Source organism: Diaporthe citri (genome assembly GCF_014595645.1).
Source record: "Diaporthe citri strain NFHF-8-4 chromosome Unknown scaffold_4, whole genome shotgun sequence".
NCBI classification, from domain to species: domain Eukaryota; kingdom Fungi; phylum Ascomycota; class Sordariomycetes; order Diaporthales; family Diaporthaceae; genus Diaporthe; species Diaporthe citri.
In genome coordinates this window covers 1086283-1104037 of record NW_025064849.1, presented here as the reverse complement: position 1 = coordinate 1104037, position 17755 = coordinate 1086283, and the positions used below count along the sequence as shown (strand labels likewise).

At 53.3% G+C, this 17755-nt stretch overlaps 7 protein-coding genes across 7 annotated transcripts; 3 read left to right on the top strand and 4 right to left on the bottom strand.

Annotated features, from left to right (window-relative positions):
• Positions 1 to 871: 871 nt before the first annotated feature.
• Positions 872 to 3376, bottom strand: INS49_009503 (uncharacterized protein; the record flags this gene model as incomplete). The annotated part of the gene is made up of 3 exons (XM_043170233.1): positions 872 to 940; positions 1228 to 1786; positions 1932 to 3376. 3 exons carry the CDS (start codon positions 3374 to 3376, stop codon positions 872 to 874), a joined length of 2073 nt encoding a protein of 690 aa, XP_043024798.1.
• A 355-nt stretch (positions 3377 to 3731) lies between these two features.
• Positions 3732 to 5663, top strand: INS49_009502 (uncharacterized protein; the record flags this gene model as incomplete). The annotated part of the gene is made up of 6 exons (XM_043170232.1): positions 3732 to 3771; positions 3953 to 3981; positions 4071 to 4527; positions 4618 to 4744; positions 5082 to 5106; positions 5409 to 5663. The coding sequence occupies 6 exons, from the start codon at positions 3732 to 3734 to the stop codon at positions 5661 to 5663; spliced, it is 933 nt and encodes a 310-aa protein (XP_043024797.1).
• A 133-nt stretch (positions 5664 to 5796) lies between these two features.
• INS49_009501 (uncharacterized protein) lies at positions 5797 to 6408 on the top strand (the record flags this gene model as incomplete). The annotated part of the gene is made up of 1 exon (XM_043170231.1): positions 5797 to 6408. One exon carries the CDS (start codon positions 5797 to 5799, stop codon positions 6406 to 6408), a length of 612 nt encoding a protein of 203 aa, XP_043024796.1.
• A 258-nt stretch (positions 6409 to 6666) lies between these two features.
• Positions 6667 to 7245, bottom strand: INS49_009500 (uncharacterized protein; the record flags this gene model as incomplete). The annotated part of the gene is made up of 1 exon (XM_043170230.1): positions 6667 to 7245. One exon carries the CDS (start codon positions 7243 to 7245, stop codon positions 6667 to 6669), a length of 579 nt encoding a protein of 192 aa, XP_043024795.1.
• A 1072-nt stretch (positions 7246 to 8317) lies between these two features.
• Positions 8318 to 8747, top strand: INS49_009499 (uncharacterized protein; the record flags this gene model as incomplete). The annotated part of the gene is made up of 2 exons (XM_043170229.1): positions 8318 to 8658; positions 8744 to 8747. 2 exons carry the CDS (start codon positions 8318 to 8320, stop codon positions 8745 to 8747), a joined length of 345 nt encoding a protein of 114 aa, XP_043024794.1.
• A 1472-nt stretch (positions 8748 to 10219) lies between these two features.
• INS49_009498 (uncharacterized protein) lies at positions 10220 to 11994 on the bottom strand (the record flags this gene model as incomplete). Its single annotated transcript, XM_043170228.1, has 3 exons — positions 10220 to 10809; positions 10861 to 11824; positions 11893 to 11994. 3 exons carry the CDS (start codon positions 11992 to 11994, stop codon positions 10220 to 10222), a joined length of 1656 nt encoding a protein of 551 aa, XP_043024793.1.
• A 2423-nt stretch (positions 11995 to 14417) lies between these two features.
• Positions 14418 to 16365, bottom strand: INS49_009497 (uncharacterized protein; the record flags this gene model as incomplete). Its single annotated transcript, XM_043170227.1, has 6 exons — positions 14418 to 14571; positions 14826 to 14967; positions 15052 to 15253; positions 15326 to 15956; positions 16019 to 16236; positions 16318 to 16365. The coding sequence occupies 6 exons, from the start codon at positions 16363 to 16365 to the stop codon at positions 14418 to 14420; spliced, it is 1395 nt and encodes a 464-aa protein (XP_043024792.1).
• Positions 16366 to 17755: the final 1390 nt, after the last annotated feature.

Here is a 17755-nt window from a genome sequence, read left to right as displayed (position 1 = left end):
AGGCCGGGCTTCAGTACATCTTACCTCGGAAGTTCTGAGCACAGAAGGAGCCCTAGACACCATTTTTAAAGACGTACGTGCATAGGTACCTAGGTAGTACATCCCCCCCCCCCTCCTATTCACTGGTACCCCCCATTCACTGCGACAAGGGTGCTGAGTGACTTGACTTGAGCTGGGATTCACACCCCCTTGTTTGTAAATTTTATTCATGGGCTCCAGAGCAGTAACTCAGAGTCATAAGGCTTGCCTCAAGAAAACTTTCAGACAGGCAGTGCTCAGTGACTCGGGCACTGCTGTGAACAGCAACGAAATGTACAAAGATCTTGCACAATCAAAAATGCACATGTCACATGAGACTGTACTTGCGGCTTCATGGGGTTGTTCTGTGGACGTCAGTTATAGTAAATGTGGAAATCCCATTGGGTCGTGTTTGAAACAGCACCGCTCCTAACGCGATGACTACGGTAGAAAGCCTATTCTGCCCGTAAACATCTGAAGGTGATCATATCAAGGTGGTGATGAAATTGCTGATATCGCCACTGCTTGAGTTGCCTACCTCTGAATCCTGTCGGGCCCGCAACCTATACTGTATTGTTCACCTATACAGGAGAATCCCACACCTGCAGCAATCAAGCACGCTCACCTCATATCCCATACTACTCACACGATATATTATCATCATAATCACCTTAATCCCTTGCGAGTACTTTCTTTATATATAGCCCTCCCTACAGCAAAAATCAGCTATCATATAATGAAATAAGTGAATGCCCTATGCTTGTTATCATTAGCTTAAATGCAGCTATATCACTGCCTTAGCAAGCTCATCTATATCCTCCAGGTATACATTATTTCTGCGCTGTATAGCAGCCTAGTCCACATCAATGTTGTTGGTACGGCGGAAAGTATAAATGATCTTTATGCTCACCGCCTTATATTCCTTAAGGCTTAGACTCTGTCATTATTCAGACCAGCCGAATAGGCTTGCCCTCATTGCGCTTGAGAACTAAACGCCTGGCACAGAAATTATGTTGGTACTAGAATGCGAAAATCAGATTTTAACCCAACTAGAAACTGTGTAAGAGGAAGGAGCTCATGGCATGTGATCCGCCAATGGCTAGTCTCACAAGCCGTGACCTGAGGATTCCCAAGTAGGCAGTGAGATGCCCACGGTGAAGGAGACGGCATCCTCGCGCTCTGAACACAACACACGGAATAGGTACTTACCGCCTCGCCAACAAGATGTACCCCCTTCGACTTATCCGCCTCATCCACCAGCCTTATGACGAACGGCACCCGGTGGCCCTCAAATGTACAAACAAGGTCTCCAGCCCGGGCGCCCTCGGTAGCCAGGCCGAAATTCCCCGCGGACGAGATATAAAACCTACGCCCGATCGCCGCCGCCGTGAGGAACGAGCTCGTGAAGTCGGACTCTTCGACGCTCTTCTCGGGTGTGACGTACAACCCACGCATCCAGCGGCTCAGCCGTTGGAGGAATTCTGTGAACCCGGCCTCGGTCACCGCCCGCATCCGGATCGTCCCTAGGTCGTCGACGATCCTTGTGGGCAAGTAAGTCCACTGCTCCCACAGGGGCGACCCGCTGGCACTCAGCGTTTCAGTCAGCGTCTTCCACCAGGGGCACTCCTTAAGTGGCTTCCCCACATGTTCCGGGTAGGTGGCGAAGAGGAGTCTCATGACGGCGTTGATGTACGCAGACATCTGCTCCCACGACGTAGGAAAATCCGGGGAAGGATCAGGTGTGATGAGGGAGATGGAGTCTATGATTCTGCCGTGCAGGGTCAAGACAAGGGGGGATGTCAGGTCGAAGCTGAAGCGCGGTTGATAGACGTTCGGAATCCCCTTCATCACGCGGGTGTCCTGACAAGTTCATACCCATGTTTCTTGGTAATGAGGTCCAGTCAGGGACCCACGATGGCAAGCTGAGTGAACGCCGGTGGCCAATGCCCGCCATGTGCAGGAATTGGATGCTCCCACCATTCATGAGCATTTGCCGCGCAACCTTGACAAACAAATCTTCGACCTTGATCCCATAGTCCGGGCGCAGCGCATCCCTGTACTTCTTCGCCGTTTCCAGGCCAAGCAATGCGTAAATGCGGTCCCGCGGATCGGTGGATTTGAAATCGGCATTTAGTGAGAACAGACTGTATAGGAAAGGCGTTGTCGGCCAATCGTTCGTCTGCCCCCGGCGTGCCTGCCACATTCTGGAAATGTTGGGCAGGCACTCGATGGCTGTCAAAAAGGCGGCGTGCGTGGAACTTCTGATACGGTCAAATGCCGAAAATCGTTGAATCACAGAGGTAAAGTGGACGAATAGTGTCAAGGCACACCAAGGAAAGGTATGTTTCCCACAAACCAGGACGGGGTCGTTGCCGAGGGCAATCTCTTGCACTATCCAGAGGCGATGGAACCAGGGCCTGGAAATCAGACCCTTGATAGATTCCCAGTCCCTAGCTACAGGCCCAATCTCGGAGAGTAAGCTTGCCAACCCTGGAGATGTGCCAGCATCGCTCAGAGATCCGTGGGCCCAGATGCAGTTGGCCGTCCGAAGGATAAGTTCCATCGCTATGGCTGATGTCTTATCAGCTTGGCTGATGAAGGCGACAACTTGCCGCGCCCGAGAAAATATTGTTCCCATCATCGCAACCTGGCTAGCCCTCTCGCTCAGGTTTCCTTGGTTGATGCACAGAGCATCTATCCAAAGATATAGTGTCGTACCTCGCTTTAAGATGGTGTTAATGATGTCAAAGACACCTTTGTTATATGGTACTCGTCTCTCCTGGCCCTTGTGATGGGACTCAAAATAACCCACAATCAAAGGATCGCCCCATACGTATGATATTGCCAGATAAGAAGGGTTTCCATCTAGTGAGACGCACACGAGGTCTGCTTGGAAGGTGTTGACTCCGCCGTCGCCGCTTTGAAAAGGGCGCGAGATCTTCAGCACTCGTATCTCTCTTCTATTCTCGTCAAGAGGTGCATATAGCGGTCTTTCGTCCTCTTCCTGGCTGTCACTCTTGTTGGCCCAGTAGCGAGTATTGTTTCCCGCAAGGTGTTTCCATAGCTGTTGGTCCAAGTCAAATGCAGTTTTGCAGTTCGGCTGCGCGAGGTAAGGCTGGAGTGCGGGCACGAGTGTTCCAATATCACCCAAGCGCGAAGGTTCCGCCGCCGAGCTCGCAATAGAAGAGAGTTCATCTTCACTCGGGCTCCTCTGCTCATCATGGATGATCGCAGTCCGTGTAATCGCTCGTGAAGCCACCTGTGGAGCTGCCGGAGCAGCTACCGGTGAATCCGCCTGTGAGATCGCATATGAAGGCAGGTATTTTTCTTTCCGAGACAGCTCACATCTGTCAGACATATCGGGAGGAGATTTTAGGAAGGCACAGTCCTCGCTGACAGCGGCAGACTTTGTATGAATCGCCGAGAGGCAATTGAAAAGAAAGCGTAGGCGATTAGACGCAATGTGGTCTCATGAGGATAATGATCCAGTTTGGCGGAGTAGGGGCAACGCCTCTGTTTAGAAGATGCAGAGGAACTCAAGCGATAGTATCCTCCACGTTCGGCCACCAGGGCTGTCCATGTGCGGCGGCCTCGATGGGCCAGATGCCTTCCCAGTCCAGCTAGGTGGCCACCCCTGGGCCAGAATTTAGGCAACCTCGGTCTCCCAATCCGACCGCTGATACATCGCCAAAACGAGTTTGCTGCTACACCACATGTCAGACAGTCCCACCATTTACCCCTCGCCGATGGCAGGTGAGATTCAGCCTTGCTTACTTTCTAAGATTGTGCGGCCTCTGCATGGCGCAGCTTCCACCTTGGCCCGACCCGGAAGCCCGATTCGGAAATTTGCCCTCGGGCCACTTATGCCTCGGTTTTTTCTGGACCACGGCATGTCGTCTTTGTTGTTTCTCTGGTTTAATTGTCCGCCTCGCAGCGAACCAGACAGGTGTTGACAACCACAAGGTCAGTTCATCACAGCCTCCATTTCTATTTCATCTTCACCACAGAACTTCCACTTGTAGTAGTTCAAGACTAAAAATTGACTTACTCAGAAATTCGAGTCCCACCACATCCTCGAAGCGTTACGGGACCCCAAGTGCTGGTGCGTCTGGGCCTGCGGGATCGGCTACGCGGTCGCGAACGCAGGCATCACCAACTTCAACCCTCTCATCATCGAAGGCTACGGCTTCAGCCAGACCAAGACTGTCCTCATGGCCACGCCCCAGGCGGCGGTGGCCATGGTCGCGGGCGCCACGCTGACTGCCATCTCGCACTTCGTCCAGAATCTGCGGTGCCTGTTCTGGATTGTCTCGGCGCTCATCGGCCTCGCTGGTGCCGTCATGGTGCACACGCTCGACATTGATGAGCGGCGCGACGCCTCTTTAGCCGGGGTGTATATCATGGGGTTCTACAATGTTCCCTGGGTCTTTATGCTCAGTCTCAACTCGTCCAATACTGCTGGTACCACGAAGAAAAGCTTCACGGGTATCACGGTTGCGGTGTGCTATGGTATGTATCGCATGTTTCTCGTTATGCCTTGGCTTGGGACTGTCAGCGGCAGGTGTAGACATATATGACTAACCTCGAACATCATTGCAGCCGTTGGAAACATCATTGGCCCGCTTTTCTTCCTCACGAGCCAGGCGCCGCGGTATTCACTTGGTATAGGGTCAATGATGTTCGCTTTCGCCCTCATGGCCTCGTCAGGAGTAGCGTATTACCTGATGTGCGTCTTGGAAAACAAGCGACGCAACTCCCAGTACGGGGTCCCGGACGACTTGATACAAGCCGGACTGGAGTCTGAGAGGGAGGACATGACAGACTGGGAGAATACAAATTTTCGTTATACTCACTAGACTTGAAGCTTAGCAGTTGGAATAATGAAGATCAAGTCACTCCTGAACAAAAGATTCTTCATATCTTTTTATGGAACTTAATGTCGAGTGACTTATAGATTGCGTTGGATGTGACCTTTCTGGGAGTCTTCCAGCGACCTGTATTTAAAGCGTAGAGATATTCTGCCACTAGCTGCGTACGTTGCTAAAGAATAATGGCATATACAGACGACAGCGCAAAGTGACACCAAAGGTAGGCCATGTAATTATGCCTGTGAACCTGTAGAGCCGTTATCCCCTTCCAACATTGTCGCCACTGATTTGCTCAGCCGGTCCGGCACGACAGGGTGGCTCCCGCATCCGAGCTTGAGCAGCACAAAAACGACCGAGTACTTAATGCACGCACTCACTGACCAGTACCTAAGAGCTTTTCACCCTCAACACCAGAGCCTTTGATAATTCCATCTTGTCTCAAAGATATCATGGACCTCCTCAACCACCTCGAGTCGTCATCGGCAGAAACCGTGCTGAAATGCGCCGACATGCACGTCACAGGCGAGCCCGCGCGCATCCTCTACCCCGGCTTCCCGCCGCCGCGGCCACCGCGACATGTACGGCGCCATCCTGCGGCCCGAGGCGGAGCTGGTCCGGTCGGGCGAGGCCCACGCGGGCGTGCTGTTCTGCCACAACAACGGGTACTCGTCCATGTGCGGCCACGCCACCATCGCCCTGGGTCGCTTCCTCGTCGACACCCACGACGACGCCGTCTTCCCCGCCCGCGCGATGTTGGGCTTTGACGCCTCGAAATGAACGACGACCGTGCTGCTCCATGCGCCGGGCGGGCTGGTGAGGCTTGTCGTCCCCGTCACGCCGGATGGGAGGTACGCTGACACAAGCCGGCCGGTATCCTTTGCATCTATGCCGGCGCGCATACCCTGTGGCCATGGACGCAAGGATCTCCATTGCGCCAGAGGCCCGGTGGCCCGGGCTGGATGGGCGCGGCGAGGTGCGCGTGGACTTCTGCTATGGGGGCTCATACTCCATCGTCGTCGACTCCAGGGCCCTAGGCTTCGAAAGCGGCCTGCGGGGAATCGATTTGGACCGCGTGCAACATCGTGCTGAGACGTTGAAGCGTGCCATAGCAGCAATGGGAAAGGAGAGGCTGGCGGAGATCGGCATTCCCCTGGCTGCACAGTGCGCTTATGGCATAATGGTCTCGGACGACACGATAGGAACTGCGAAGAATGGAAGTGATAGATCTCCGACTGGATCCTGCGTTGTCGCCCGGATGGCGCTGGCCCATGCGAAAGGACCTAGACCAGTCGGCAAGCGATGGACCTACGATTCAATAGTATCCAACTCGTTCTCTGCGGGCTCATTCACAGCTGAAGTCATAGAGGAATTATCACTTGAAGGGCTTCCAAACGACCTGAGGAAGGCAGTAAGGGTGCGGGTGGAAGGGCATGCTTCCTATATCGGATTCTCGACGTTCGTCGTTGACGATAACGATCAAATAGGATCAGATGGCTTCCTCATGCATAACCTTGAATTTTAAGTCAAGCCTACGACCAAGGCCGAAGGAGGTTATGGAAGGTTGCGAGGGAAATAAAAGTAATCACAGTATACTAGAGTATCTACCATCACAACCGGACACATGTTTATAATGAATCACACACCCCCTTGCTTATAGCAATCCACCGTACCTCACGACATTTTATTAATCTCTCTCCACACTCATTGCATGCTGCTTAGAGACAGCAAAACTATAATCCCCTTCTAGCATTACTTAGATCCCCTGTCTCATAGGCTTAGCTTAGTCAAACGGCTCTATCTTGCAGACCTGCTCAGCCGTAGGTGCTGGGCACGTGTCTCCACCGTCATGGATATAAAACTGCGCTTCGAAGGTGCCGACTTTGAGACCCATCTTGCCATCAGCAGTACAAGTCGGTATACCGCAAACATCGCTGGCCTTGGGGTTGTCGGCGATGAGCTCGGCACTGCCTCCCTTCTCTTTACACTCCTGGCGGAGGTCATCGAAGGCCCTGTCAAAGAAATGCTCAACCTGACCTGCCAACAGCCAGCCAGGCGTGTTCATGGTTGCACCTAGGACCATGTCGCAGGTGTCAGTATTGCAGAGATTATCCTGCAACACGAGCCTGACCACTGATAGCACGCCGCTTCCTAGGCCGCTCATGAACTTTCCGAACCTGTCCCTGCCCTCGTCATAGTTGGCGAGGCCGCCGCCGTTGATGCCACACCTGATCTTTTGTAGCTTCGTGGCAATCCCCCGCTTCTCTAATCCAGAGTCTCCGCGGAGCGACAGGGAGCTGCTGTTGCCAGGATCCGGAAAGGCATGGTCTCCCCCTATGTCGACGATCGTGGCAGGTGCCATTTGAAGGGTGGACGACCGTGGCGGGAAGGCCACAGGGCCACCGAGGACCTGGACGGCACACATATGCACGTCAGACGCTGCATGTTGAGACAAAGTAGTTGGTACAGCACACATACCGCTGAAGAGAAGAAAAAGAAGCTGGTGATTGCCACCTGAATGCCGTTGCTGAGACGCATAGTGGCTAATGGTCTCGATACCGCTTACTTTGGAAGAAAGGCTAGAACTGAAAGCAAGAAGACTCTTTGTTTCAAATTTGATGACACCAAATGATGGTTGAAGACGGTAATTCCAATGAAAGTTGGAAGCTCCTAAATGGATGAATGAAGTCTTTATTGTATTTATGTACCGTACGCAAGATCGCCGTGCCGTATGCTCTTGTAGACGCCTGTTTGTAGTTGCATTCACTTGATGGAGTAATTTTCAGGAGATGGAGGATTTTGCAACCTCGCTATTTTTACGATTCAGCTGGATAGGCTGAGCAAGATCTCACTTTGGACGCGATGGAAGCAGGCGCCTCATTGTCATGCTTTCTGTAAGGGACATGTATTGGTTGCCTGGCAGGGCTAACATGGCTATGCTTCTAGTTCATGGGCTTGGCTACTTGGCATTTCACTAATGGAGAATGATGGCCTAACTTCCTTCTAACTACGAATAATGCCAAGATCAGACCATCCGGCTGATGCGGATCACGTTCGCCTCTGATCACAGTCTGAGTGAGACTGAGGAATAGGTTATATTACACAATGCAAGGAACCTTTATCCTGGAAACAGGCACCTGCAATCAGGGCTCTGGATGAGCTGATCCAGCCAATTCACAGAGTTCGGATTTTACTTCGGATTCTATTTCTGGCAATTTATCCTACATCATGCCGTGAAAGCTCATAGCTCAAAGGGTGGTCCCCATAATCATCGAGACATGTAAATACTGACCTTAAGACCACTCTCTTCCGTTACTTCTTCAACACGTCTTGCTAATTTTCATCATCAACGACATCTTATTCACCATCACTTTGACTTCCAACTAGAGACTTCCTCCTCGCACGATCAACCTCCCTACCACCAGTCAATCACAATGAAGGCCTCAAATGTCATCGCCGTGGCTTTTGCCTGTGCCCCTGGCCTGGCCACAGCCAGGTGCTTCGGCGGCAGCAACAAGCGTCCTGACCACGGCCTCGAGGTCATCGAGTTCTTCTACGCCGCCGGCTGCGAGCTGCAGATGAACCAGCTCGAGGGCGGCAAGGAGTTCAAGAAGACCGGCAAGTCGAGCGACGGCAAATGCCTCAACGTCCTGGTCAAGAACCACGGCGACAAGAGGACCGTCTCTAGCAACCAGGCCGTCGACGCGTGGACCCGAGAATGGGTCGGGTGTGAGCACGGGGGCAAGAGCAGCTACGATGACAAGCTCGAATATGTGTAAGTGCCCGCTTTCTTTTTGTTTCTTCTTTTCCATGGGGGACTAGGTCGAGATGTGGGCACAAGGCAACGTACTAACCGCCAGATGATGCAGATGGCACCTAGACTGCTGAGTTTCATGGGAATGCGGGATAGCTGGGGCATGGCTAATTACAAGGATTGCCTAGGAAGGGGTACTTTAGGGAAATGGTATATATCTCAAAGTGTAAATGTGCGCTTCTTCAATTTTTTAAATTCCAAAGCTAAAACTTGTATCTTGCGGAAGACTTGATGCATTTCCTTGAGCTTGTATGGCGGATATTGCTTGTGATGAAAAATGGTGAATCCCTCTTCAATGTGACTGCGTTTCGTGAACAGAGGCATGTATTTGTACGCCCTCAGAGCTTAACAGAAGCCCGGAAACAGATCAGCATTAGAGAGACCCTCGGACGTGATATCTACCAATGACCGAATATTGTCGAGAAATAATAGGTCCTCTAGACTCTTAAAGTCATCAACAGAGAATTGACTATCTATTTTCATCAAATCTAACTCTGGCGGATGGGTGCTTTGCCCTTCCGCGAGAGAATACAGAGAGAAATCGGCCACGCAGACTTTTAGGCGTCAACCTCCTAGTTTTGTTATACGCAGCTATAGCAGCTACCTTTTCAGCCAACACATGCACGTGCACATTCAGGATACACATGTACCAGATCAAGAGGTGGAACGCTGAAGCCACCGACCAGCTGTCCCTCGTGGCATCGGTGTGCGGGCACTGGCAGGCCAGGGAGCTTGACTGCCTTGCCTGGGTCAAATCGCCTGTGACGTACCTACCGATCTTCTAAGATGCGGTGAATCTGGGCTGTACCATCTCTTGTTCCGGTACCCTACCGTTGGCAGAAATCTTGGTCACCATGGTTAAACGAAGCACTGTGATTTGGGGAAACGCCTAGAGAGGCGCACACGAAGGGGCCATGCATCCCCAGGCCCATGGAAGACTCGGCAACAACACGAGCAACACGAAAACATACCAGCGATGGATGATTCAGGTCTTGATTATTAAGCTGATGCTGCTTTTTACCAATTATCATCTCCGTCAAAAAAGACACAAAAAAACACCGCTGGGGTTATCTTCACCGAACAGCGTGTATCAATGCCGTGAACGCCGCCGATCCGACCGACCGCCTTAGCCAACGCCCCGGGTATGTGCCCATACCGATGTACACTGTAATGAGTGCCGCTATAGTTGGGGAGGAGTAGGAAATAAAGCAGATATACAACTCCGCGAAAGACAAGTGAGGCAATATCTGACTCCCCGCCCAAACCTGTGTGTATACTTCGATATATATGCCCCTGGCGCCACCTGCCTGCGGTGCCTGGACCGCACTGTGCCATCCGCTCATGCTCATTCCTGCTTGGCATGAAATGCATGACAAAGGAAAACTTGAAAAGAGCCAGTGGCCAACATCTTGAGACACTTGGATCAGTGTCAGGATCAGTGGGTTAGCTGCTCGTTGGCTCCAGTCCTTGTCACCACGGCCATGCGATCATGGCTGTGGTGAACACAGTCTCTTTCGCAGGGCTAACACCATCCGAACAGGTGCTTCATTACTGCCTCGCCAAGTGGGGAGCTGATAGAAGGCATTGACTTTCGGTGGCCCACACGGTTTCTGGTTTTCTTGATCCGGTTGAATGGACCCATATCCAGAGATCGTGGTCGGAATAATTTGTATAGGTCGTCGTCAGAGGAGCACCGACCGCCCCCGAGACGTCGTTTCAGTGATTCTAGACTCGTAAAGCAGTTTGTCAAGTCCTGTTCTATGGCGGCAAGACCGTCTTCCGCGTGTTGAATATGGTCGAAATCCTCTGGTTCAGGCGGCGCCATGCGCATCTCTTCAAAGAGTCGGGTGATTTCGTCGATCGACTTGTCCAAGTCCTCAAACCATTCATCGGATAGGGGCTCGATCTTCCGCTCAGATGTTGTCTGAGATGGGACGGGAGCTTGGTCGCCAGCAGACCCATGGCCCTCTGGTCCGTTGCGCGCGACCTGCTCTTCGCAATCCAAAGCCCGCACAGCGGCCCATTCCTTGGCAAGGTGCTCCTTTCTGGCCCTCCAAAAAGCCTTGCCCTCGTCGATCTCGAATCCAAAAAGCTTTCTCCAGACCGGGTGCTCTATAGGATGCGAATATTCCTTCTAGGAGACGATGATGTGGTTGAAGTGACCTGGCACCTTCTGCCGGCATTTCTCGCAGTCTGTTCGGAACCCTATACTGAACGACTTCTTCATTCCTGGCACTTGGGTCCAGCTGTTGAGCGTGTGACGACTGCGCGTGTGTCCTTTCTTTGGTGTCGGCCCGGCGGGCGCCTCAACATCCATGGTATGATCACCGTTGGATTCATTGTTGTGGTGATGTTCCGAAGGAGGAGAGCCGGGCCCTCCAGTGTTGTCGCTTACAATGCTGAGGGCACTCAGAGTCCGTGCAGGTGCCGAGAACTCCATGGCAGACGCCGCTCTAGGGGGCATGCCTGGGTGTCCCTGGCCTTCCAGCACCATCCTGGGAGAACCGAGTTCCTCGCCTCCGCTCTCACTAATAGGGGATGGCAGTCTTCGGTTCTGTACCATGTTCCAATCAGCAAAGGCTGTCCGATCCAGCGAGCGAGGAACGGAGCGATCGACAGGAGGCTGCGCAAAACTCGACGGCTGCACCGCGTTGCCTGCCGCTCCGCTCCAGTTGTTTCCGCGGACTTGAGCAGCGAAAGAACAGTGTATTGGTGTGGGCATCCTGCTAGCGATGCCGCCCGGTTGCATAGGATCTGGTTGGCCGTGCCCTGGGCTCAGTTGGGCCGCATCCTGCACATGGTCATCGGTGCCCATGTCCATATCCATGTCAACATCGTTTGTGCGGTACCCGTCAACCATCTCGGGTGCATGGCTAAAAGCGGTGCCGGTCGGAGCATGGGGCATCGCTACGGCTGGGGATGTGGATGACCACGTGTTGAAGGATGGCTTTTGTTGCGCGCCGGCATTCTTTGCGTCCTCCGAGTCGGAATCGCCGGGAGTAAGGGTGCGTGGTGGTTGTTGTGTGTTGAATGGGTTCGGCGCTGTGTAGCCGCTGTTGAAGCTAGGTTGGAAGGATAGCTTCTTGGATGTGGGAGATGTGCGGAAGGGGAGCGATTGCAGCCGTTTCTGTGGTGCGAATTAGCATCGGGTGGGAGTCGCGAAGACCGTTCACATGGGAGACGCGGCGGGCTTACATTGCGATGCTCTGTGAAGCCCTCTGTGCCTCCTATGGCGACATCGCCGTCGTCGTCCCGGCCACGCTTCTTAGACTGCTGTCCCCACTGTTGGAAAGACATGGTCACGGAGCGGCGGGTGCAAGGGAGGGGTTTGGACAAGGGGGCAAGGGGTGATATGTTGGCAACAATGCTGGTGTAAGACGTGGAGTCGTCAACGACAGACTAGGCTGGGTATCTCGATGCGTTCCCAGAAGCGAGTGTCGATGTTTGTGGGATGCGTAGCTGGGGTATGTATAAGCCTTGCACCGGCGGACCCGAGGCAGATCCAGAGCCCGTCAACCAGATTTATTGGCTCTTGCGAGGGCTGGTGCAGCAGAAGGAGGCGCAAGGAAGGCGGAGGTCTGTTCCTTGGCCAGTGCAGTGGCGATCGAGTCAGCTGGAAGCGATGCTGGCGCTCGGAGACTGGGCTCGATGGGGTCCACGGACTCGACTACGGAAGGAGAGGAAGGGGGAATTCCGAGGTCGGGACAGTGAAAGCGGCATGCAACGGACAAGCAAGGTCAAGCAGTTGCAGTTGCAGTCGCAGTCGAGATCGAAGTAAAGGTCGTAGTTGCAGTCTGGAGGGGGACTGCCGATGGCTGGGCTGGGTTCCCCAAGTGAGGAGTCGTTGTCGTGATCCACACCTGCAGCAGAGGTCTGGAGACGACAGTCGCTTATCGCCCGTGGCTTGTGGCCTGTGCCCTGCGGCCGGTCTCTAAGCAGGCCGCTTTTGGGGGGCCAGAAAGGACCAGGACTAGAGTCGAGAACAACGACGGATCACGAGGGAGTCAATCGGTTACAAAGCAGTGTTGCTGGAAAAGTGGCAGTGAGAAAACAACGGCAAGGAGTGCAGGTGCAGGTGCAAAGTGCAAATGGCAAGTACGTGAGTGGGCAGGTGTGGTTTACAAAAGTGAGGGCAGGAGGTTGGATGATGGATGGTGGGGGGGGGCTAGCGTTGCCTGCCTTGTGCAAGCGTGTCGTGTGTATGGCCTGCCCTTCCTTTTCCGCGCCTCCGCGCAGGCTAAAGTCCAGATCCCGCTGCCAGGGAGGTTACACCCAAGCTGGAAGTGGGCAAGCCAGGTACGTCACTGGCGGCGATCAGATTGGCAAGGGGGGCGAAAGACTGAGAGAGACCAACGACAATGCCTGGTGCCAGCTATGACGGTCCTCCTGGGCTGCAAAAGGGCTGGTTCAGGAATGCTGATGCTAAAATAGGGGGGAGAAACAACAACAGCATCGACGAACAACAACGCGCAGAAGAGACAAAAGGGAAGCAAAAACCGTCCAAACAACTGGCCCAGAACATGAGATTCAGAATCGCCATGTCCACCTCGTGCCTATTGGCCTTGCAGGGTTCGTTGATCTTGCTGCCCGGGCTTGGCCTGCTCCCTAGCGCTGGTCGGCACGCTTTCGTGCCTGTCGCTCTTCTCACTCACCTGAACCTCGGAAGTGCCTGGTCTGGTCCCTGGGCCCTGGTCTGGTCCCTGGGCCCTGGGGTCCGGGCCACGGAGATCTTTTTCGGTGTGGGGGCTGGCGATACCCTCTCATCCACACCCAATGACACGCAGCATTCCGACTTGTCAGACCAAACCATGAGAGAGATTACTGTACTGTAGTCTACGCACATTTTCCTCCCAAATACGCCTCGCCTGTTTCCTGGCCGACAGCTGAGCTCGGTGTGCTCGTATCCAACCTGCAAGCTGAGAAGCCAACGATCCCACTGCCCAGGGCCACGGCCCGCCGCAAAGCCAAAATTGTCCGAGCAGCAGCCCTATTCTCAACAGCCAACCACTCGAGACTTTCCGCCCAAGATGTTTCCAGTGATGTAAAATTTCCCTCAGGGTCTTCGAAACATGGGTCGTCCTGTACCCGGGCTCACCTCCAACTCGCGTCCCCATCTCAACTCCCCGAGATGCCCATCGCTTGGTTTCAGATTTGCTTCAGGTGCGGTCAGGACGGGCCCCGACGGTGCCCTGCCCTCCACAGTTTTTTTGTCTTTGCCTACCGCTTCTGTGATAGCGACAAGTCCATCTCCTCACAACAAAAATCTACTGGCTCGCATTGCATGCTGGGCCAGTCTGTTTCCATATAGGGCAATGCTCCCACTCTTCAGTGGTTGTCGGGTTACGCGGCTGGATGCAAGGACGCAAAGTCATGCTTATGGGCTTGGAGCTTCTTCAACCCGCCACCTGTCTTTGACCTGCATCAGCACCTGACATGACTCTGAGCCCAGACTGTTCGAGCGAGATCAGAATAGGCTCTACATATTATTTTGGGGTCTGATGCTCCTACCCTGGGCAGGCATGCCAAAGCTTGAGTTGACCCTCCCACGGCGCAAAGGAGCCCACCTCTCCTGTTACATGGCAGGCCGCATACTTCGGCCAACCCCCCTGCAACTACGACCCTGTGTTACAGCAGGCCTGAGTCTTTTAATTGCGGTGAAGTGCGATTTCTTCAAGATAAAAATTCTCTTTTTAAGTATAAACGCGTCCAAGAATTGGGCGTTACCTTGCAGGCGTCAGGTAAATGTTTAGTGGCGGCTTTGTCCACATTAAAAAGGCTTTCTGGTCCATCCAGTCCTCACCAGGGTCCACCAACTCCATATCAAAATTATAAAGAACCCGAGCCAGAATCAGTTTCACCTCAGCGTACGCAAGACTGCCAAAAATATCAGTAACCGGAACATACTCAGTACTTCGCTGAGCCGGAAAATACTGTGGGACTTCCCATCCCAGACACCCGGGATACAAGGGAAAAGAAAAAAAGGAACCCACTTCTTGCCAACGCAATCCCGAGGTCCAACGCCGAAGGGCTGTATTGCCCCGGGTCTGTCGTCCGGGTATCTCTCGGGCTGAAGGAACCGCTCCGGTTGGAAGCTGAAGGGCTGGCTGAAGTTCCTTGCGCTGTGATACATCGGCAACTGAGCAACGCTCACGATGGTCCCTTCCGGCACGAAATGGCCGGCGACATTCGCGCCGCCCTTTGGAACCACACGGGGCATGGAGCCCGGTACGGGTGGATAGCGTCGGAAGGTCTCTTTTATACAGGCGAGCACTGCCGAGACTCACGAGTTAGATTTCTAGTAAATTGTGCAAGCCTGGGGCAAAGGTTGGGGATGTAATGCTTGGTAAAACATACTGTAAGGAAGGCTCTGGACGGACGAGAAGCTTATCTCATCCTCTGACTTGAAAGCAGACCGGACCTCGTGAGTGATTTTCAGTAAGCACCCGGGGTTCTTTAGAAGAAGGTATATAAGTCCCGAAAGCAAAGTTGCCGATGTATCGGAGCCTGCTATGATTAGTATCATGGCATTGATCATCAGCGTCCTCATCGGTATCTCCTGCAGACAGATATGTTAGACTTTTTCCCTCATTTCTGCGTCGCCCAAATCGCAGGTAAGTAACCAACATACCCAGTCGTCCTGCTTCTTCAACAGACCTCCGATCAGGTCGGGACGCTCATGCTTCAATGCCATCCGTCTTTTCAGCACCGCCATCGTCAGGGCGTCGTTCTCTCGCCGGAACTTCGTCCTGCTCTTAACCAGCCACTTGACGAGTCCCTCCAGGCCCAGCTGCTTCAGCGCATTGGTCATGGCCTGTGCCTGGAGTCCCTTCTCGATACTGCTTACGCGGTCGACGGCTCGACCCTGTTCCAGGCAGCTGAAACTCTCCCCGAAGGCTAAATCCCCGATAATGTCATACGTCACGTAGTTGAACCAGTGGCGCATGTCAAAGGCAGTCTTGCACGGTAAATGAGGTGGCCTCCCCTCCGCCTTACCCTCGTCCTCACCGCTCTGGGTTGGAACGCATCGGTCCCGGAGCTGCTTGATCAGAAGGTCAACATACCCCTTGACAATCGTCTCCTGCTCCCGAAGACTCCGGTCGCTGAAACCCGGGCTCATCTGACGCCTGAGGAGGGCGTGGTTCTCCCGAGTCTCGGATATGATCGAAGGCGGGACGCCGCGGTTGCGGTAGAAGTACGCAGCTTTGGGGAACTCCTCGCCCTTGACCACGGCGCCGTTTTGGTGGCCGTAGACATCCTTCCTTGATGGAATTGTTAGTAAGAAATTTCTCTTGTTCGGAGGTATCGTCTGAGAAATACAAACCATGCAGCCGGGTCCGTAAAGATCAACTCATTCGGCGAGACGCGGACCACGGGGCCGAACTTATCGGTCATCCGCAAGAGGTTGGTGGTCCATCTGCCGCGGGCTACCTTGATCGCAGTGGGGACGACAGAAGCGCGATGGGCAAGGGGGCCGGGGAATTTGCGCAGCGGGTGCAAGAAGAGGTTGTAGAAACACCGCAGGACTATCGATACGAGCAGCTGCAGCGTCGGTTAGCAAGAAAACCGCATTGAATTTTTCCAGAGACACCTAGGTAGCACTGAGTTTCAGGGGCGACAGACTGCTTCTAGCACCAGTATTATGGCCGCGGAGGCGCTGGAGGTGGACATCGCAATGGTTGGCGAATGGCACCGCCAGTGGAGTGAAGGTGTTCTGCCCCGAGGCTGTATGTTGGGCCCGCCTGCGAAACTGCAGTGGCTGGTGAGCGTATACTTGTTCGAATGCGAATGCTGGATGCTTTAGAGGGCAAAAGTGCCTTTTTGGTCAATTAAAGTTGATCATTCCCCTGGAGGCTCAACAGCCGGGTCCTATAAATGCACTCGGAGGATAAGGTGGACGAGATGAACCCAAATCTCCCATCTGCCGCCCGCTCGGCGATCGGTCTGTAACGTGAACCGTACTTAAGAGTATCAAAGCTTCAACCTTAAACCCTACCTGGGTAGTGTTGTAGTGTGGACGGCTGGGCGGCTAGGCCAGGGACTGACCAGATGGCGGTAAAGATATTTAAGCTCAGAAGCCTAAACGCTCACAGACCAAAGCGGAAGGCGTTGGGCCGTTTTCATGCACAGGGGAGTTCACCGCCAATGTGCGTACAGATTGCAGTCGAAGGTGTTCAAGCGCATTGATAACTCTAAGATGTTTACCCGAGTGGTATGATAGCACACAGAAATCCTGAAACATCTCTGTCTTGCTGTCATACATTTCAATTTCCTTCCTGAGAGGGAATAAGTATCTTCAACCTGGGCACGAATTCGTCTACTAGTGGTAAAATATTGACGAGAAGTTGATATTTCGAGGGGCAAAGACCACCTAAGTAGGGCAGTTCTGTACAGCTGGTCAGGATATGAGAACCAGCACCTGTGCCTGCATTACACTACAACAATATTGGACACAAAGTAGATATATTATCATACTAAATGGCTCGTCGAATGCATTGTAGTGTACGGCTATGCTGAACAGCGAAAACTCGAGCAATTTACCCAACATTTCTTGTTCACACTACAATATGACGATCCTAGCTGCTTATATACCAGACCATTGACCTTTCTCCGACATGGTCGTAGATTAAAACATCAGCTGTTAGCAGGGGTTGTAGTTAAAATTGTTCCCGTGACTGTCAACAGTATAATACTGCTGCTTTTTTGCAGAATAGTAGTATGGTTGGCCGTCCGGCGTGATACCGGACCGCGGAGGATTTCTACCCGATGAGGCGGAAGAGCTGGACTTCGTGGAAGCACTGGCCGTGGTGATGCTTGTTGGATGAGCCGGTGGAGGCCGAGCTGCTGCCTGCGAAGTAGAGCTTCCGCCAGCCTCATTAAGTTGCGACCCCGGTACTCTGTACGGTCTGCCGCCCTCTTTTCAATCTTCAACCCGCGAAAAACCAGTCTTGGTCCCTTCTCATCCAACATCTCCTGCAACTCATTGATCACTCTGCCCCTTATCGTAAAATGGCAGGTCATGCTCAAAAACGAGCGGAAATTCCGGCCGACGACCGCGACT